This window comes from Sciurus vulgaris (genome assembly GCF_902686455.1).
Source record: "Sciurus vulgaris genome assembly, chromosome: 1".
Classification (NCBI taxonomy): Eukaryota; Metazoa; Chordata; class Mammalia; order Rodentia; family Sciuridae; genus Sciurus; species Sciurus vulgaris.
In genome coordinates, this window is record NC_136461.1 from 3,988,427 (window position 1) to 4,008,371 (window position 19,945).

The 19,945-nt window shown below is 53.0% G+C and overlaps 2 protein-coding genes across 9 annotated transcripts; one reads left to right on the top strand and one right to left on the bottom strand.

The window, feature by feature from the left end:
- Positions 1-52: 52 nt before the first annotated feature.
- Positions 53-8,759, bottom strand: ICMT (isoprenylcysteine carboxyl methyltransferase). 2 transcript variants are annotated; one of them, XR_013763591.1, is made up of 6 exons: positions 8,457-8,759; positions 7,632-7,720; positions 6,325-6,494; positions 5,146-5,363; positions 4,906-5,005; positions 3,212-3,347 (listed from the first exon to the last, which is right to left on the bottom strand). XR_013763591.1 is itself a non-coding variant. In XM_079138409.1 (5 exons), exons 1-5 carry the CDS (start codon positions 8,649-8,651, stop codon positions 3,165-3,167), a joined length of 855 nt encoding a protein of 284 aa, XP_078994535.1. In that variant the 5' UTR covers positions 8,652-8,752; the 3' UTR covers positions 53-3,164. The 2 variants fall into 2 exon arrangements, 1 of the variants encoding a protein (XP_078994535.1); XM_079138409.1 differs by lacking the exon at positions 4,906-5,005 and having other exon boundaries at positions 53-3,347; positions 8,457-8,752.
- A 63-nt stretch (positions 8,760-8,822) lies between these two features.
- Positions 8,823-19,195, top strand: HES3 (hes family bHLH transcription factor 3). Of its 7 annotated transcripts, none has more exons than XM_079138423.1 (5): positions 8,823-8,951; positions 16,811-16,906; positions 17,002-17,083; positions 17,434-17,800; positions 18,506-19,190. In XM_079138423.1, the coding sequence occupies exons 2-5, from the start codon at positions 16,826-16,828 to the stop codon at positions 18,525-18,527; spliced, it is 552 nt and encodes a 183-aa protein (XP_078994549.1). In that variant the 5' UTR covers positions 8,823-8,951; positions 16,811-16,825; the 3' UTR covers positions 18,528-19,190. The 7 variants fall into 7 exon arrangements, 6 of the variants coding, with proteins under 6 accessions (XP_078994549.1, XP_078994550.1, XP_078994547.1 ...); XM_079138424.1 differs by lacking the exon at positions 8,823-8,951 and adding an exon at positions 9,216-9,239; XM_079138421.1 differs by lacking the exon at positions 8,823-8,951 and adding an exon at positions 13,497-13,616 and having other exon boundaries at positions 18,506-19,189.
- The last annotated feature ends 750 nt before the right edge of the window (positions 19,196-19,945 follow it).

Genomic DNA, 19,945 nt, shown 5'->3' on the forward strand with positions numbered 1-19,945 from the left:
AGGCATGTGATCACCTCAGGGCTTCCACATTCCACACAGTCACACTGTCATCTGTAGTGAAATCAAGTACAGTTTATTTAAGAATTGGAAAGAATAATCAGTATCTGTGAAAGAAAATCCAATTGAAAATATTTAAATAAACATTTCTGTATGTAAAAAGAGTAGAATAATTACTCTGTAAGTCCCTCTCCTTGCGACGGGATGGGCTGCCTCCACTCAGGCTGGCGGGGTCTTCTGGGCCCAGGACAAGCAGCCAGAGTGAGCGCTTCCCACCACATCAGAGAGGCTGAGGTCTCTAGCCCTGCTGAGCCGCTAGGAAAGCCAACTACGGTGGGCGCGACTACCTAAGGCAGTGAGAAAGTGCAGAGGGAACGGGGGCTCACTGTGCCCGTCGCAGGATATGACCAAAGAGCTCTGGCTGAGACCTCACCAAGTCTGACACTGGCACAGCTTAGTGGTCTAAGAACGTCTTCCCTGTCATACCAATCCCCAGTTGGTAAGCAAGTGGGAACGATCAATAAAGCCTACTTTCTAGGCTCAAGAAGCAGCTCACACCAAGGAGGGACACCAGGGATGTGCCCTTTGTTTTCTACCCCAGAGGCTCACCTTCTACTGCTTTGCCAACACTACTTTGCTCAGCAGTGGCCTGCAGATCTTCATGAAATGTTTCATTTTATGCTGTTTCAAAGTAGCTTGCTTTCTGTACAATATCCATTCTTTATTTAAGAATCTCCACTTTCACACTTGCAAAGAAATCTGACAGTTTCTCAACGTGAGGAAACTGGTAATGTGGCCTTTACAGTGAGTACCCAAAAAGCCTTTGCTCACTGACCTGATTTTCTGCCCTGGGCCTGTCACTGCTACGTTTGTAAATTAAAAAATAATCTCAACAGCAGCAAGCGAGGTCAATCCACAGTTCACCTTTCATCCCTAAGCCATGGCAGTCTCCTGCCCTGGGACTACAATGAGGATAGGAACGTTCTCACTACCACGCCGTGGGAATTACTTTTTAAAACAATGCAATGTCAGCCTTCAGTGGTATGAAGCAGCATCACTGTGAAACCTCAAGACAGGATCCTTTGCTCCTGGGCCTGGAAAGAAGGTAAGCTTATTGGCCTGCAGCAGATGGATGTTGACATCAAATGCCAACACCCAGCCTTACCACCCATATACCAGGGGCCATCATTAGCTGCTCTCCATCCATCAAAAACAACTTCATGGCCCCCAGGGGGAATGGAGGCTGGGTCCAGTCTTGCTTAGATACAGTGAGAAACAATTTTACCTCAAAAAGCTGGGGATGGCTGCCAAAAACCCAACCACGCCCTCTGTCAGTCTGCAGTCCTGGTAAGGGAAGTTCGCTTCAGGTAAGTGAGGTCTGGAAACACTGACTGACCTGACTCGGTCCCAGAGTGAGTGCGTTTGAGCTGTGTCCCAGCAGACACGGTTCCTGCCACAGGAACTCAGTGCTGCTGCAGCCATGGACTTGCCAGAACGCCCTGCAAGCCCCTTGTGAGGTACACGGCTCTCAGACCAGCAAGCATTGTGCTGGTAGTCGACAAACCCATAAGCCTCTTTGGTATACATAACAACAAAATATTAAGCCATGAGATCTAGAAATAAGCCATATTTCTGAGCTGGGAAAATGCTCTGTCAAACATACACTTTAGGCATGTGCACAGCTAACCAGGTTCAGTCCACCTCCGTGTAGCTCACTGTGTGAGTTCATCGTGTCATCCCTCTCATCAAGTATGAAGAATGTTCAACACCTTTGTCTACGTCCTCACACCAGCCCTGTGAGGTAGGTGGTATCGACCCCATTCTGCAGATGGGGAGTTCTGAGCATGGGTTCAGTGGCTCCTCCAAAGCCACGAGGCATGGTAGTGACCGAGCAGTGCTCTGGGCACACACCAAGGCCACCTTCACATTCGTGCTTCATTTGTGCCACTACAAACTGCCAGGAAGGATTTCACAAGGAGACCAAGTTCCTGTCCAGCCCAGGACCAGGCAAAGGCCTCGCCTCTTAAGGCTTTGAGGCTTGACTCAAAAAGCCAACTGCTCTCCCCAGAATGCAAAACAAAAATGCTGACTGAACCTCAGTTGTGAGGATATGCTTTACGGAAGATGTTTGAGTTGCTTTGCCTGAACTTGCAGTTGTACGTGCTGCAACCCCTTTAGAAAAGATTGCCTGACGCAGCACAGGGGGAGAACGTAATTTTGGGAGAGAAAAAAAAAAAAAAAAAAATTGCTTCATAGATTTACATTGAAACACAAAAATATATAAGCTATTAAAATGAGAATAAAACCCCAAATAAATGGACCAATATTTCTCAGTGTTTCATGATGCCTTGCATGGAGCAGGCATTCAGTAAGCACTTCCTGGAGAAGGGAAAAATAAACACATCTTTGACTTGCCTGCCACGATAACAGGAGAGCAGGAACAAAACCCCAGGAGAGCCAAGGGCCCACAGTCCCCTGGCCTGGGGTGCCCATGGTCACACAATGCTACACAGCCAAATCAGAGGGGGCTGTGCTTACTTGCTGCCAAATCAAAGCTGGAGCTCAAAATACCAAGTGAGCGCCTTTAAATTTATGCTGCTATTTATAAAAAATAGCTGTGTAAATACGACTAAGCCAAAGTGTCATATAAGGAAGTATCCTTAGAATTAGTAGATGTTCATGCATTAAGGACAGAATAAAGAGGTTAAAGCTGTGCTGTTGTTTTTCAGTTAAAGATTTTCAATGCATTTTTTAATGCGGCAACACCCACCACTGTGGCTGCGGCAGAAGCTCTGCTGCAAGCAGCGTCTACCTCTCCTGAGGAGTCCTGGGACAATGCAAATACACTGTGGCCTCAGGGGCACTGAACTGTGGCCTGGATTCTCACCAGGTCACTGTAGAAGGGGCACTGATGAATATTGCTGTAGTTTGTTTCTTGTTCATTGTTAATCTACGTCTACCTTGATTCAGCACGAGAACAGATTGCTCCCGTGGGTCCTTTGGTCCTAAGGCCTTCTGACCATTTGGTCTTGGGGTGACATTCCAGAAGAGTAATTAGTGACATATAAAATGACTAAGAAAATTCATTCCTCAGTGGCCAACTGAAAGCAGTTTTGTCCTGGGCTACATGGGGCCAGAGGCCCTGGGTCCCTTGAGGCCCCCGCCCATCATAGCTCCACCTTGACTCCCTTTATGAAAGGCAGACCTGTAGGCACCCTCTTCTTATACTCCAGGTACTCCTCTCCAAAGAAGTGAATCAGGGATATTTCTTCTTCCTCTGTTCGATCGCGGAAGAATCGCCACACTGTCAGGGCGTAGACAACACCACAGATGGGGTTACACAGCATCACCTGGTAGAGGAAACACCAATGTGTTCAGGGTTAGCGGTCCTACACCCCAGATAATACCCACAGAATCTCTCACCAAGGGCCCAGGAAACTCGTGTTTTTATTTTGGTGGTACTGAGGTTTGAACCCAGGACCTGGCAACTGCTAGGCAAGTGTTCTGCCACTGAGCTACATCCCACGCCATTTCTATTTTTTGAGACAGGATCTAAGTTGCCCAGGTAGCTTTGAACTTCCGATCCTCCTGTGTCAGCCTCCTGAGTAGTTGGGATTACAGGAGCCGCCCCCTAGGTAGTCTTGTTAACTAGCTCCCTGCTAACAAAACTCTGTTGTTATAGCACAAAGGTAAAGAAATAGACCCTTTTGCAGTAGTGATCTTATCTATTGAATGACTGGGTAAGGGGCAGGTTCCAGCTTCCAAACTTTCTACTTTCACCCCAGGAGACTCTTTAAATACTGTTAGGGTCTCAGAGAGTCAGGGTATTGTTAACAGAAATTAAGCATACTTTCACATTAGAACTGACAGTCATTAGGTGAACATGGTGACACATGCCAACTACTCAGGAGGCTGAAGGAGGAGGATTCCAAGTTTGAGGCCAGCCTGGGTAACTTAGCAAGGCCCTGTCTCCAAATAAAATAAAAAGGCTGAGGATATAGCTCAATCGTAGAGTGTCCTGAGTTCAATCCCCACACCACACACAAACACACAAAATAAATCCAACACTCCTCACTGCAGTGTTCTACACACGCTTTTCTATTGCTTCTCTTAGATGATGAAATCTAAAAGTTACAAGGAAAGATCAACCTCTTGGATTTTGATACTCAAGCCACGATGATGGATATCATACCACACCTGGCCAGAAATACAAATTTTTAAGAGAAATGCTGCAGGGCTACCTGCCCCTACTATCTGTACCCCGGGAGCCACCAGAGCTCCCTTTGACCACACGTTGCCAAGGAGACGCCTGGGGGCCCTGACTGCAATTCCCCAGACAGAATGATGGTCCAAGCGCTGTTCTCTTCATCTGGCCAAGTTTTTCTAGAACCAAAAGTGCAGAATCAAGAGAAAGCTGGCAGGGCACTCAGTCTGCATCCTGAGATGGAATAAACCTCCCTGGCTCTCATCAGTGTAACACAGGACCTTGGCCTCATTAAGACCTACTTCTGGTGAAAACCCTCTGAGCTGCCATGAATGGCCGAGGTCACTCCCTCCACAAATCCCTCTTCTTCTCACCCCCTGGGGACTCCAAATCTAGGTTACAGAGACAGAGAAGGGGTTATGGTGGTGGTGGTCAGGGGGGATCAAGAGTCAGGAAGGGTTTATAATGCTCAGATTTTAGTACATGGTTAAAAGCCCTACTATGGACTAAATTAGTTCTCTTGACTTTTATTTATTACCACTTATAACAAGTCAGGGAGCACATGTTAAAGGAGACAGACCACCTTGTGAATACACTAAACAGTGAGCTCTATGCTTCTGAATGATGGGTTTTATAGAACGTCAATTATATTTTAACATTTAAATGTAAAAACGTAATTAAAGGCGGGGCGTGCTGGCCCACACCTGTAATTCCAGCAACTCAGGAGGCCAAGGCAGGAGGATTGCAAGTTCAAAGCCAGCCTCAGCAACTTAGTAAGACCCAAGCAACTTCTTGAGATCCTATCTGAAAATAAGAAAATAAAAAGGGCTGGAAATATATATAGTTCAGTGGTAAAGTGCCCCTCAGTTCAATTCTCAGTACCAAAAAGAAAAAAAAAAAAGTAAATTGAAGGAAATCAGTCTCATATTTGATACTATACCTACCTGGGTTCCAATACTCCAATAAAACCATCCCACATAGGAAGGGTGCCGGAACCAAGCATACACGCCACTTGTCACCAGAGTATGGGTATCCGACTTCTCGTTCTGCACCACGTGGTTGAAGTTGGAGCCAGCTGTAAACATGGCAGCTTTCCTCAGGCATTCTCCAAAGACCACCATCAGCAGCCCTGTGGCACTGAGCCAGGTGATCTGCTTCAGTTCTGCAGGGAGACATGGGGTACCAACTGGGAATGAGACGGTGGTGCTGAGACGGTGCTGAGCTCTTTTTGCTGCTTAAAATCAACCTATTTCCTAAAGACAGACACACTGGAAAATACGCCCTTGGGCAACTAGCACTTGTCATCACAGTAAAAGTGAATGAGTTGGCCTGGTGGCACCCATCTGTAGCCCAGCTCCTTGGGAAGCTGAGGCAGCGGGATTGCAGGTTCAAGCCTCCACAACTCAGCAAGACCCTGCCTCAACATGAAAAAATTTTTAAAAGGGGCTATAAACGTAGCTCAATAGTAGCACACCCCTGGGTGCAAGCTATAGTACAGCAATGAATGAATGGGTGAGTGAGTGATAAGAAAACGCGCGCCCCTAAACTACTATTCACCTGTTTGGCGTGCCAACAAATGAGTTGTGAGGCAGTTCTCCCCTCCTAGGTTAATAAACTATGGGGGCTCTCACTTGCTCCTATCCTCTCTTGGGGACAAGTACAGCTGGGAGAAGCAGAGAAGGGTCCAGTACACAGCCTGACTTTGAGAATCACACACAGTTCCCTCCATCAGCTGCGGGATTTCAGTTTCAGAGGCGGCTCTGGATGGGGAGGTTTTGCTAACACAGTGTCCGTGTGAAACTTCTCATGCCACAGAAAATGAACAGATCCAAATCTCACCTGACTGCAAAGTTAGGATTAAGTCATTAAGGTGGGGAATGTCGTTTTAGATGGCGCACTACGTTATGCAAGGTTTAAAGCAAAAGGTCAGCACAACCCGATTCAAAATCCAGAAGCAGAATTCACAAGCAGAGCTTGTCCTTATAAATAGCTTAGTGAGGACAGAGGGCTGGGGAGAATCGCTCAGGGGAGATTAGACCTGAAAGGTGAACCAATGTCACTGTCCTTGGCCCACAGAGAAGCTAACCTTCTCCCCTCCAGCAGGGAAAGTAGGGCACACTAACCTGGCCAAAAGATATTTTCAAGTGTGAACTCTATCCAAGAAGAAAGAGCAGCCACTGTGTACTCCAGACTGTGATTCAGGAGAAAGGAATCCAACGACAGACTTTTGGGATTATTGACAGCTGTCACTAAGTATTCAGAATAGTGGAATAATGACAGCGAGCACACGTACCTATTTAAAAAAAAAAAAAAAAAGAGGAAATTGGGGCAAGAGAACTAAGTTAGCATTAAGTAAAAGTACAGATTTGGTTCTGCTAAGCTGTCCCTAATTCTATCATTGAGCTACATCTGCGTCCCACCCCCCCTTTATTTTTTCATTTTTTGGACAGGGTCTTGCTAAATTGCTGAGGCTGGCCTTGAATTTGTGATCCTCCTGCCTTAGCCTCCTGAGTCACTGGGATTACAGGTGTAACCACCAAATCTAGATGTTTTTTGTTTGTTTGGGTACTAGGGATTGAACCCAGGGGTGCTTTACCACTGAGTCACATTCCCTATCCTTTCTATTTTTTATTTTGACACAGGGTCTAACTAAATTGCTTAGGAGCTCACTAAGTAGCTGAGGCTGGCCTCAGCCTCCTGAATAGCTGGGATTACAGTGTGGCCACCATACCTGCTGTTGTTTTGGAATATCAAACAAGAAATCCATAGGTGAAGGAGGTATTATGGGCCCTTCTGTTCTTTCAAAATGACAATACCCATTTTAAAATGAAAAAGGGAAATATCAACAGAAAGTAGTTATGTATACTGGAAATTAAATTCAACAAAACTAAATTAATTCCAGCAAAGAAGGATTAGATGGATCAGCATAGTGGTAAGAGGAGATAAAGCTTTTTACCCTGAAGCTAGGGTTCATATCCAGGTCAGAGACTAGAAGGCTCAAGGGACTGATAGTGTAGGGAAAGAGAGAACACTGGCTATAGGATGCATTAGATGTGACCTAACAGAAACTGAGCTGGAAAAGGCTTAGGAAGTCCAGCTGGAGCCCTGCCCCTTCCATCACCAAGGACCTGTACCTCTTCCAGGAAGGGCTTGTTGCCTCACTCAGTGTCCTCCCAGCAGCAGCAAGTGTGGGTGAAGACAGTTCTGGGGAGGGTGCCAGGGTACCTGTTTCTGCTGCAGCAGAATCAACCAATGTGTGCTGCTTCTGAGGTCTGAAACCTGGGGATCTAGGTGGAAGCCAGAGGCTTCATTTTCAAGAACTCCAAATAGCCTTCTTCCAGAGGTGAGGCATGGCTGAGGAAAGGCCACTACTGACCCTGTATTCTGTTGATCCTTGCCTCAACACCACCATTCCCAAAGTACTTCTTACCAGCCAAAGTGATTCCAGGAAGACTGGCTAAAACTTAGCAGCACACCGCAGCCAAACACAAAGCCAAGGAAACAAGCTCGGATGGCTATCTGAAAAGGACCCAAAAGAAGCTCAGTCACTGGCTGTCTCAGAGCCCAGACCCAGGCTGCCCACCTTCCTGAGATAAGCAAGCCACCAGTGAGATGGAGGGCCCACTTGCTCAGAGGTTAAGGGGGCGAAGTGGGGCCACCTGGGTTCAAATCCCGCACCTGTCCCCTCTGGCTATGTGGCTTTGAGCAACCAATGTGGTCTCTGGACCTCAGTTTCCCTCTTTATATCAAAGGGATGGCACTAGTACCTGCCACGGAGGACTACAGTGAGCTTACCTACCTTAGCGTAACTGGTACACACAGTTTAGCTACCGTTACTATTTCTATTACTGCTACTATTATTCTGGACTCCTGGAAAAGTGCTTAAAACCTAGTTTATCGGCCGATGTTTCCAAGTCTCACTCTGGTCAGGCCAGCGGGACCCTGAGCCTAGCCCCTTCGGGGTCCTTTGACCTCAGACTTGGCAGCAGGGAAGACTCCACACCTCGCATTACATAAAAGAACCGTGGGCTCGCTCGCTCCCCACCCCGCGTGCAGCCGCGGCAGGTGCGAATGGCAGGAACTGCAATTTAACACCCACGGCCGGGCGAGGAGGGGTGACCTGAAGGCGCTGCCGAGGAACACGCCCGCGGGAGGCAGGCCCCACCGGGAGCCGGTGCCCGGGCCCTGTCGCCGTGCCGCGACCCGGCCCCGCCCAGACCACCGCCCGCCGGCCCCGGCCCCGACCCAGCCGCACCTGGTACCGCGGCGGCCGGTAGAGCAGCAGCAGCAGCGCGTTGAGCCCGGCCACGTAGAGCGCCAGCCCGGTGCGGCCCTGCAGGCCGGCGCGCGTGAGCAGCGGCAGCGCGAGCACCGAGGCGCCCAGCAGGAAGGTGGCGAGGCTGAGGCGCGCCTCGGAGCCCGGCGGAGCCCGCGCCGCGCAGCCCGCCATGGCGCAGGGCGGCGGACGAGCCGGCGGCGGTCGAGCGGGCAGCGGCGCCGACAGTAGCCGGGGAAACCCGCCGGCCGCGCCTGCGCACTGCGCCGCCGACGCCGGCCCGGGAAGGGCACTGCCCGGAGCTGCGCGCCTGCCGCGAGTTCTCGCGAGAACACCGCCCCGAGCGGCCCGTGGCCCGAATTTGGCGGGAGCACCCCGCCCCGCCGGCCCCGCCCTGCCGGCCCCACAAGGCCTTCGTGGCCCTGGCCGAGCGGCTGCGGAGCGGGTCGCAGGTGCCGCAGAGTCTGCTAGAAGGTAGTCCGCCCCCAAAGCCAACTTGTAATTGGAAAGTAGCCCGCCCGCCCGCGTGGTCCCCAGACCCACCTCGGCGCGGCGCCCGCTCCACCCTGCGGTGGTGGGGACGCTCAGCGTGTGCCTAGGAGTTTAGGAAGCACAGTGCAAAACCTGACCGTGTGATCCTGACTCACCTGGGGAAAAGAGCAGCACGTGCGGGAGCCTGGGGGCGCGATGGAGGGGAAGCTAGCCTCCTGTGACAGCAAACGCCCTCACGTGCTCGCGCTCTGGGCTGTTTCTCTTGCCTTTGTAGGTTTTCCTAGCTTCGATCCTGTCCACGATGACCCTAAGTTACTGCTGTAGTCCGCAATTGCCCTTCACGTTTTGTTACGTTTGATCGACACATCATACTTGCACATGTTTGAGATTGGGTGCAGTGTTTCAGTTCTTGTCCACCCTTGGTAGCGAGCGACTCAAGGTGATTAGCATATCCGTGCCTAAACTTTTATCGATTCCAATTCCTCTCTTCCATTTTGAGGTTATGTGGTGTGTTCAGTACATTCACCCTGCTATGCCATAGAACACAGGAATTACTCCTCTCCAACAGTGGCAATACCCATCGACCACCTCCCCTTTGGAGTGGGGGGTGAACTCAGGCTCTCAGGTGTGCTAAGCAAGCACTCTACCACTGAGGCCTTTTTATTTTCACAGGGGTCTCACTGAGTTGCCCAGCGTTAGGGTAAATGGCGCAAAAATCCACGAGATGCAGCTCTAAGTTCAAGCAAAGGTTTATTGACACAGTCTACCAGGCTACCCCTCTGCAAGGAGCAGCAGACTGCAGAAAAAACTTCTAAACTATATAGTCATGTACAATGGAGTAGTTAAAAATAACCGATCTGGCCCTGTGACTGTCACTTGACATCTTTGCTGTGGTATCAGTAGTTAGGGACTCTTTGGGGTGGGCCTGCTGGGAAGGTCATGCCTGGGTGGGCAGGTGCTGATTTTCAAAATGGAGTTACTTTGGCCTAAAGACGTAACACCCAGCTGGCCTTATACTTTTCATTCTTCTGCCTCAGCCTCGGAGATAGTTGGGATTACAGAAAGGCACCATTGTGGCCTGGCTTGCACTTCATTTTTTAAAAGACTAAATGCTTTTGTCCCTGGGGAGCTCAGAGAGTGGCAATGGAGGAGAAAGGCAAGCAAGTAAATGGTTAGGATAAACAGTGCAGGGGTGGGCGTGAGATAGAAGCAAGGTAAGGATGGAGAGAGAGTGAGCCCTGGGGGAGACCTGTTGGTGGGAGGGCTGCGGGATGGGGAAGCCACAAGGAAAAGGTGCTGGGGTTAAGCCTTATGGCCCTCAGGAACTGGCAGTGCCTGCCTGCTGCTGAAAATGAGAGCAACCAGGCAGGGAGGGAGGGAGGAATGGCAGAGGCAGGAGATAGCCTGAGGCAGACTGGGGACAGGCCCTCGGGGAGGCTGGAGCCCAGGGTGGTGGTAAGAAAGCATCAAGGTCAGCGGGCAGTGAACCCTGCCTCTGAGCCCTCTACCTCTCCTCTGTCCCTACAGATCCTGGTAAGAGCCCTGGGGTTGGGGCATGTGGATGGAGAGCCTGGGCCAGCATCCCAGGCCCCAGCACTCTGATCTTGTGCAAGACAATCCTATGAATTCAGTTTCCTGATTTCACTGTCATTGATTGATCTTAATTCTATTAAAGCTCAGTAGTACCACGTTGAAATGATGCTCAGGAGACATTTGCTGGTTGATGGGAATTGGAAAGAGATAACAGTGCTTTAAAAACTAAAGTCACGGAGTTGCTGTGTCATATGGGAAGGAGAGCTGTGTGCTACAGTTACTGGAGACTGAGTGGGAACTGCCACTGTTGTCCTGTTTCTCATGGTCTCCCCCAGACTCAGAACCTCTCCTCTGTGCCAGGACACCTAGGGGCCACTAGAGGGTGCTCACAGCACCTTCCCTTGAGGGAAGGAACTGGGTCCCCTGGGAAACATCTCTCAGGCTGGGGAAGCTCCTCCTCTGGCTCTGGGCATTTGCTCTCCACTCTGTCTAAGGGGGCTGATTTATCCCCAAGGACTTACTGTTGTCACTCTGGGTGCTTAGAGCAACTTGCAACTTAAAGAAAGCCTCAGCAACACTCTGCCCATCACCTCTCCTCAGACTGAGCCTTCATCAGTCCCAACTTGGAGATGAAAGAAAGAAAAGGGAGGCAATCCCCTTGCAGGTGGGAACAGGGAAGGGAAATTTTTTCCTGGTATTGGAGATTGATTCCAGGGGTGCTGTACTATTCAGCTACATCACCAGTCCTTTTTTTTTTTTTTTTTTTTTTTTTTTTGGATAGTCTCACTAAGTTGCTAAGACTGGCCTCAAACTTGAGAACTTCCTGCCTCCGCCTCCTGAATAGCTAGAATCAGAGGCATGTGCCACCGCCATGCCCAGCAAGAAGGGAATTTTTAGAAGTTGCTGGATCTGTCAGGACCTAGGGCTCATGGGGAAGGAATGAGGAAGGCTCAAGTAAACAAATCTGTACACACCTATGCTTGCCTAGGTCACACAGACGTATGCAAACACACACAACTGCTTTCCTACTCCAGAGGAAAGCAATCTGATCCAACCCACTGTGCACCCTGCTCTCCAGACAAACCTACAAAAAATATATATAAGATTAAAAAGGCTGACAAACACACAGAAATAAAGAAAGGGAAGGCTAACCCTGGGGTGCATTGCTGGTGTGTTTTTTTTTTTTTTTTTTTTTTTTTTCCTTGTAAATAAGCATTTGAATGTGTTTTGTTCTAGAAGCCCCTAGTCAAGCACAAAGGGAGTTCTTTCTCATGCAACAGGAGGGTCTCTTTGCAGCGCCCCCCTTTCTCTGATCCCACCACAAAGTGGCTTCCCTCTCACCCCCCGCCCAAGTTGGGATCCCTCTTGATTTAGACAACCCTAAGAATTACCTTTACATTTCCAAGTTAAACCACAGATTGTGATGAAATTAGGTTTCTGTTTCTTTTTCTTTCTTTCCTCCTTTCTGTTTTTCAGAAAGACAAAGAGGAGAAAGAAGGGAAAGAAAAAGAAAGGAGAAAGAATAAAGAAGAGAGAGAGGGAAGAAGGAGAGAAAAGAGAAAGAACAGAGGAGAGAGCAGCTTCTGTTTGTTAGACAGGGTTGCTTTTTTGAGCAAGAAAGAATATAGAAGGGAGGATGGTCCAGAGCAAGCAGGAGACAGGTACACGACGAAGCAAAGCATTTTTGTTCTCAGAGGTGGACAACAAACACCTCACCCATTTACAAACTTCCCAGGATGAAAGTTCACTCCTGCCCTAAGGGTTATCCAAGCCCCAAACCAAGGAGGAAAATAGTCCAGGAGGTTCTCTCTTTCTTGCTTGCAGATGGGTGCCTCAACAGTCATTTTTAGAGAGCAGGCCTCCTGCAGCTCCTAGTCATTCACAGGCCTCTGGTCTGTCCAGTGTCCACGTGGAGGCCAGAAGGGCATCAGGGAGGGGCCTGTCCAGTGTGGCTGTCGCTCTCCCCAGGAGACGGCCCTGGTCTTCCAAAAGTTTTCTCTCCCCTCCTCTGGCCATTCCCAGCATGAGGAATGAAAGCCCCTTCTCTCTGGTCTGGAAACGGGTAAATGATGCGTGATTTATGAGCACATCAGCCCGAAGTGCATAAGTCATATGTGCACAAAGGGACCGGGTAAATATTTAAAGATTAGAGCCAGCTGGGAGAACACATAAAAGACTGGGACAATGGGGGTCTCTCTGAATTCACTCTTCCTGAGCTGGGCCAGCCCGGTCAGCGCTGATGTACTCACTGGAGTCCCAGGCTTTGTCTCCTGAAGGGCCTTTGACTGCTGGGCTATTCCGAGTTCCAATACAGCTAAAGAGAGTTAAACAATCGCAGCCTCTCCAACTCCATCTGGAGACAATTGGCTGCATCATTGCAGGGCTCTGCTGTGTCCCAATAGTTAATTACATGGCGCAATCACTTTATTCTGCTTTGAAATGCATCTGCAGAGGAGAACAACACATTTCTCCCTCCAGTTACCAGCACCCACAGTGCCTGCACAGGACTCACCAGTTGATTAATATTGGTTTAAATACCTGGAAGTGCAGGAAGGAAAGGCTTCCTACCCAGGTTCAGAGGCTATGTGGGGCTGTCACTGGGTTGGGAGGTGGGATGTCTACTAGGATTCTTGTCCTGTAGTCTGCAAACCCCCTTCTTCCTGGGTTTCCAGACTTGGCAAACTCAAGAAAACCAAATTCAGGAGGGCACAAAGACACAAGCTACTTTTTGCCTAGAATTCCCCAGCTTGAGAAAAGAAGGGTCCCCCAGAATCCACTGAGGCCCTGAGAACCCTCAGGAGTTATAGAAGGAACTTTTCTCCTTGGTTGAGCAGGGGGACCTGGGTTTTCTCCAAGCTCCTCTTGGATTGTGCTCCTTTCCAGGCACCTTGGGGACGCTGGGTGCTAAAGATGGAAAGGTAGTTAGTGGCCTACATCCTGGTTTGCGTAAGTCTGGTTTCTAAGTTGGTCCATGACCTTCCCAGCAGCCCGAGAGAGCATTTCGTCCTGCTTGCTCTGAGAGGACAAGGGTGAACCGCTGCCTCATTCCCCGTCTCTGAAAATGCCTGTTCTGTCTCCACATCCGTTTGGAGCCGGGCCTGCCTGAGGGTGTAGGTAGGATGTCCAGAAGCAGGACTTGCAGAGTGGGGAGATGGAACATGAGTCCTCAGTCTGGGTCTCTGGGAAGGGGCTTTTCTAGTGACCTTGCCCATGCAAAGATCTGGCTTTAATTTATTGGGGGAAGCAGCTACCCAGAAGGAGGACCTGGAACTGGGGTTTAAAGGGAGGTGGTAGGAAAGAAGCTGTCTCAGAGTTCCAGGAAAAGCAAGGATAAAATTACATTGGGGGCGGGGAGGGACTTTCTGGACTTGCTCCTGCACAGCCTTCAGCCCTCTCCGGGTGGAGGAGTCGGGCAAGGGGGCTGCTGCTTATGGTGGGACGGGGAGGTTCGGGTAGTAGAGGACATTGGCCCAGGCGGGGAGACCTCTCCCACAGAGGAGAGGGTGCAGCGGGAGGTGCTGGGGTGGAGGTGGGGCTGCAAAGGTGAAAGCCCATTAAGTGGACTCGGGCGGAGCGCGACCGCTGAGAATCCCGCCCAGCCTCGCGCAGCCAAAGCAGAACATTGCGAATTAGCGCATTTTGCGGTCAATTTTCCACTGCCCGAGAGACACTAAGCCGCCCACGTGAACGGCCCCACCCAACGCTGCTGGGATTCCTGGGCACCGGCTTGGGAAGGGTGGTGGCCCCCGGAACGGCGGGGTCCCGGGTGCGGGAGGGGAGGGCCTGGCAGCTTTATGGCGGCCCTAACTTTGGAGAGGGGGCGGGCCAGGCGCCCCGCAGCGGGCCGCGAGAGCTGCGCACAGGACCATTGGTTTGCTAATGCGACGGTTTGAAAGGCTGGGGCGGCGGTTTATGGAGAAGGATTGTAATTAGAAGACAAATTGCCCCGCTACCCGCGCGGCTCGAGGACTGGGCGTGTCGAGGGGGCTGGGGATCCTCCGGGGTGAGGCGCGCGCCGGGTCTCAGTGCAGATGTGCAGCAGCTGGAAGCCCGAGCGCGGCGGGGCGCCCGGAGTTTGGCCCCGAGGGGGCGGGCGCGGACGCCTCTTTGTGGGGCCTACACAATGCCCTTAACACTCGGCTGCCCCCTTTGTGCCCGGCTGCGCAGCACTCCCGCCCCGCGGCGCCTTTGTACCAGCCGCCACCTCCCCAAGCCCAGAGTGAGTCGCACGAAGGCAACCCGGGCCAGGCTGGCCCAGGCGCTTCAAAGCTGCCGGGCGCGTGCCAGCGCCCGCGGCAGGACCTGGGCCCCGCCGCCCTCCCGGGGCCCAGATGGGCCCGGATCTGGCCCGCGGGCGCTATGGCCCGGGCAGGACAGCGCTCCAGAACTGCTGTCGCCGCTGCCTCAGCCTGAAAGGGGGAGGGCGGGGCGCGATTCTCCACGCTGCTTGGCGCCTGGGAACGCTGCTGCTCCGGCGAGGCCCATCAATACCCTGGGTGCAGACCGATTGGAGGGGAAGATGCCCCGGCGCGATGGAGCTGTTGGGGGGGGGGCACTCGCGACCCAGCAATTTCCCCTGCCCCACACTGAGGCCCCACAGAGGCAAGTTTGTCCATTTCCCAGCCACAGGGCTTAACCCCTTAATTGCTACGACTTCGTTCTTGGCCTCACAAGCAGCCATGAGGGATGCCTTGGCCCGATCCTCACTTAACAAACCCCAAAACTTAAGGTCAGAAGAGCCCAATAAAAGATAGTGTGTAGGTCTGGATCCAGGAAGTTCTCCCGAGGTCAGCCTTACTGTGGGCTACAGTTACAGGAGTTTAGCTTCCAAGGACCAACTTGGCCGGGTGCTCCAGAGCCTCCTCTAGGGCCGAGCCTCCCAGGTCCCTCCTCCACTGGGCTCCCTGGGTCCCCAGTAACCTGAATAATGGAAAGGGGTTCAGGGACCTGGACCTCTTCAAGTGCAGGCTAGAACACTCCCCAGAATATCAGAGATCTTTTCCATATCCTTTGCCCATTCTTGGATCTTTGAGAAGGCCCACCTGGGTAGAATCCATCCTTCCCTGTGGGGGGAATGGTCCTCCACCTGACTTGCCCAGGCTGGAAGCCCAGGGCTGGGGGAGAGGGTGGCAGTTTGGCTCACCCTGCCTGTCGTCTCCCAACTGGAAACATCTCACATCTCAGTTGGGTCCTAAGAGTGTTGGACCCCAGCAAGGGGGAGGCCTGCTGTGGCCCTGCGGGCGGGCTGCACGCTTTAATGGGACACATGTTGCTGCATGGCCCCAGCGGGCCCTGCCTGCGACTGGCTTTGAGCAGCCACAGGCAGAAAATTGCTGCATTGTCCCGACATTAGGGCAACTAATGCGGCGTCGCCGTGTGGCCAGAGCGTGAAGTGAGCAGAAAGGCGTCACTGGCCCGCATTCCTTGCTTCAGCGTCTTCATCAGGCTGGAGGAAGCCCAGGACTCTCTCAGGCATTGTGTGGCCTGCAGCACACAGACCTCCCTTCCCTGTGAGCCACACCTAGAATGCTTGGGGACACAAGGCAGTGAGAACTTGTCAGACTGACCCAGTGGTGAGGTCTAGAACCTATGGTGACTGGGACCAATATGGCATGAACAAAATGGACCTGGGAAGGGTCCCCAGAGTCCAGAAGTGGTAGGGGTGGGGGAGATAAAGACAAGCCAGGTTCAGTGCTGCATTGCATGACTGTAATCCCAGCTACTCTGAAGACTGAGGCAGGATTCCAAATCTGAAGCCAGCCTGGCAACTTAGTCAGACCCTGTCTCAAAATTAAAAACCAACCAACCAACCAACAAACAAAAAAGAGGGCTGGGGGTGTGTAGCTCAATGGTAGAGGCTTGCCCCACTAACTTGCCCAAGGTCCTGGGTTCAATCCTCAGCAAAGAGAAAAAAAGAAAAAAGAAAGAAAGGGGATCCCCAGGGAGGGAGGAGGTGTCCTGAAGGAGAGAGGCAGCCTGGGCTATTGAAGGGGGCTTCAAGAAGGGAGGTGGGGGTTTACCACTCTATGCTCCCCTTCTATCCCCTCCCCCTTGGGGTTTCTTGAGTTCCAAGTGTCTCATTGACATGTAAACGAGGGTCCCCTATAAAGGCAGTGCATTGCTCTGCTGGCACGGATACCACAACATGGGCACAGAACCTGCCACCCGGGGCAGCCCTGGAGTACCTGCTAGCAGCTTCCGCAAGGTCTGGGGTCCTGAAGGGTGCGGGGTGGGGGCCCTTCCCCCTACTGGCGGGAGCAGAGGGCGGGAAGGCCTAGCCCTGCCCTCTAAAGACTGCTGATCCACAGATATCCAAACCGCTGATGGAGAAGAAGCGCCGTGCGCGCATCAACGTGTCCTTAGAGCAGCTCAAGTCGTTGCTGGAGAAACACTACTCGCACCAGGTGAGACCCGGGGAGGAGGAGGAGAACGACCGCTCCCTACCCTTACTATTCCACCTCCACCTGCCTGGCTTAGAGCCCTTTCTCCTGATCGGCAGATCCGGAAACGCAAGCTGGAAAAGGCCGACATTCTGGAGTTGAGCGTCAAGTACATGAAAAGCCTTCAGAACTCCTTGCAAGGTACAGAGAGGGGAGGCTTTGAAGGGACTGGAGTGGGATCTGAGCCGTGAATAGACAAAGCCAGGAAAAGAAGGAATGGTTGGAGAGCAGAGCTCAGGGGAAGGTGGGCAGCAGGTGGGCTGCTTAGGGGAGGACGCCCTGGCCCCAGTTCGACTTGGGGACTGGGGAGGGGCAGGCAACAAAGATCTGGCTGGTCGTGGGGTTCTAATCTGTGTGGGCAGAGGTCTGCACCCGGGGACAGACATTCCGGGCGTCTCACTTTCCCTCCCTCCTCTTCTCTCTCCATGCCTCTGCTTTCCCCTCTACTATCCCCCCCCCCATTTCTCTATCTTTTGCTCCCCTTTTTGCAGGGCTCTGGCCGGTAGGCAGCGGAGCCGAGTACCCGACGAGCTTCCGGGGCTGCCTACCCGGCGTGAGCCAACTCCTACGGCGCGGAGAGGAGGGCTGCTGCCTGCGCTGCCCCCTGGTGCGGGAGCTCGCAGGTGGCAGCACCACGGACAGCACCACCTCTGGCCCGGAGGCTCCCGCTCTGGGCGGCCCCAGTGGTCCTGCTGTCTGGGCTCCTGCTCCGACTGCCGGTGGCCGGCGGTCCCCACCACCCAGGCTCCTCTTCCCCGGAGGTGTCCCTAGCTCCTCCACCAGCGTCTCAGCGCCTCTGCCAGCGTCGTGCCGCCGGGCCGAGAACCCGGGGCCTGGGCTGCGCGTGTGGCGGCCCTGGTGAGGCCTTGGACTCAAAGGGGGCCCCGTCTGGTCTGGGGACGCAGAGACAATATTTTGGATGCACCCATAATGACTGAAGGGACACCTCAGACGCCCGTTCTGGTCCTGGGGTGGGGGTGACCTAGTGGGCGCGGTGCCCCCGTGAACGCGGGGAAATACACAGTCACGTGCGGACCAGGTCTGCACATCTAGGCAGAATCCACCCTCACTCCAGCCCCATCTACTTAGGCCGGAACCGCTCTCTCCTCCCACCCTCTAGTGGGTCTGCGCCCCTTTCCCAGGGACTTCGGACAGGGAGGCCGCCCCCACCCCCACCCCACGGCCGCTCCGTGGTGGGAAGGTCGCAGTCCGCAGTGGCGCAGAGCGGACCCCTCGCAGCGAGGAGAATCGCTGCCCCGCCCCGGCCCATTCAGCCTGCTGCGGGCGCCAAGTTCCCACCGGCACAAAGCACGCTGAGCCCCGCCCCGCCGGCAAGGGGCTCCCGACCCACCCCCACCCGGGACCCTCTCCGCTATCACCGATCCCCACCCCTTCCGCACCACCCGGCAGGCGCTCCAGCCAAGGCCAGCGGATCTCGGAACCCCCCCAACTGCCTGCGGGCCGCAGACTCTGAACCCTGGCCCGGCCCCTATGGTGCGCCGCCCACCCAGACGCCCCGCCCTGCTCCAGTCCTGGGAGGGACCCATTGCTTTTTCTCGCCAGCGTGAAGACTGGCAAGAGCTAACCCGAATGTCTCTCGTGGGAGCGGTGCACTGGGCAAAGACCCAAGGGCAGCATTCTGGACCCAGATCCTGCAGAGACCGTACCTCCCGACCTCTAGGACGTTCACAGAGCCCACAACCCTCCACGGCCCTCGGAGGTCTGTGCCAGTTTGCTGGTCTATAATGAGGTCATTGTTGCGCTCGGACTTGGGTGGTGGGAGACTTCCAAGTCAGTTTTTCTTCCCCTGGGCTTCTAGCGAGGGACTTCCTGGGGGTGGGGTCAGAGATCTGGCACCTTCTCCTCCCAGGTTGTAATTCGTAATAAAGATAAGGCGAACCCCTGTCATGGGTATAAAGAGGCCAGGATTGCAACATCTTCCCCGATGCCTATTTGGGTGTGCTTTCTGAACTGCAAGTATCAGCTTCTATAGACTCATTTCTTCCGGGGACTGCTCCTGTCCTGCCCGTGCTCCACCTCGTCCTGTCCGATCTCGGAAAGAAGGACTCACGGTGCCTGGACGGCCGGGTTCTCCCTACGCATCCAGCGAGCTCACTGGTGCGAGGACGTGGGCGGAGGTAGGAGCCTCTCTTTAGTCTCGGCTTCCTACTGCTGGGTGGGAGAGGGGCCGGGACGAATCCCTCTATTGGTCACCAGGGGGCGGCCTCTCACCACGGACCCAAAGGGGCGGCCTCCAAATTCCAGCGGGGGTTCTGCGGCAGTGAAGCCAGGCAGAACATGTTCAAAAGCCCCAAACTAGCCTCTGACGGCCCTGTCCTGCACGCTCTCCTGAAAAGCTCAGTGACTGGCGGGTTTTAGTGCCCACCCATTGCTTCATGCTGTTGCTGCTCCATGTCCCTCTCCCTTGATGGGCGGGACCAGAGAGCTCTTAGAGAAAAGGCGCAAGTCCAACCCCACAAAAGGGCACATTAGCGAAGGAATTCAAGTTTCAGAGGCAGAGACGTTTGGGGGCTGCTGGTCAGCCCTGCCATTAGGTTCTGAAAGGGTGTTTCCATGTAACCAGATTTGGACTCCCAGATGCAAATCATACAGAAGTTTTTATTGGGTCCTGTACAGAAGAGAAATGCTCAGTTGTCAAAACAAAACAAAAAAACTACAAACGGAGTCCTGGCTCTGGGATGGATGTGGTCCGTAGACAGAGCTCCCTCCCCAGCCAAGCCCAGGGTCCAGCTCAAACACAGTAAACAGGCCCGGAGGCTAGACAACGTGCGGGAGAGAGCCCCAGGGTCCTCCGCTTGGGGGTCCTTCCTGAAATTTTGCAACAACCAGGACTGGAGTGATTTGGGAGGACCATGTCCCCACTGCAAGTATTGCCATTGGATATGAAATTTTTCAGTGAAACCACAAGGTGAAAGATAGGTAAGTTTTTGGGGGGACAGTGGCTAGCTGGTGGCCTCTGTCCCCAGGTGACACATCTGTTCT

What these genes read in the sequence shown, in the direction of transcription:
- HES3 (XM_079138419.1), top strand. Translation starts at nt 16,648, where the DNA reads ATGGGCACAGAACCTGCCACCCGGGGCAGCCCTGGAGTACCTGCTAGC. An exon ending in CTGCTAGCAGCTTCCGCAAG is followed by an intron (nt 16,708 to 16,810) that starts GTCTGGGGTCCT and finishes GCTGATCCACAG; the next exon opens with ATATCCAAACCGCTGATGGA. An exon ending in CCTTCAGAACTCCTTGCAAG is followed by an intron (nt 17,084 to 17,433) that starts GTACAGAGAGGG and finishes CCCTTTTTGCAG; the next exon opens with GGCTCTGGCCGGTAGGCAGC.
- ICMT (XM_079138409.1), bottom strand. Translation starts at nt 8,651, where the DNA reads ATGGCGGGCTGCGCGGCGCGGGCTCCGCCGGGCTCCGAGGCGCGCCTC. An exon ending in ACCGGCCGCCGCGGTACCAG is followed by an intron (nt 7,721 to 8,456) that starts GTGCGGCTGGGT and finishes GGTCCTTTTCAG; the next exon opens with ATAGCCATCCGAGCTTGTTT. An exon ending in TGAAAATATCTTTTGGCCAG is followed by an intron (nt 5,364 to 6,324) that starts GTTAGTGTGCCC and finishes GTCTCCCTGCAG; the next exon opens with AACTGAAGCAGATCACCTGG.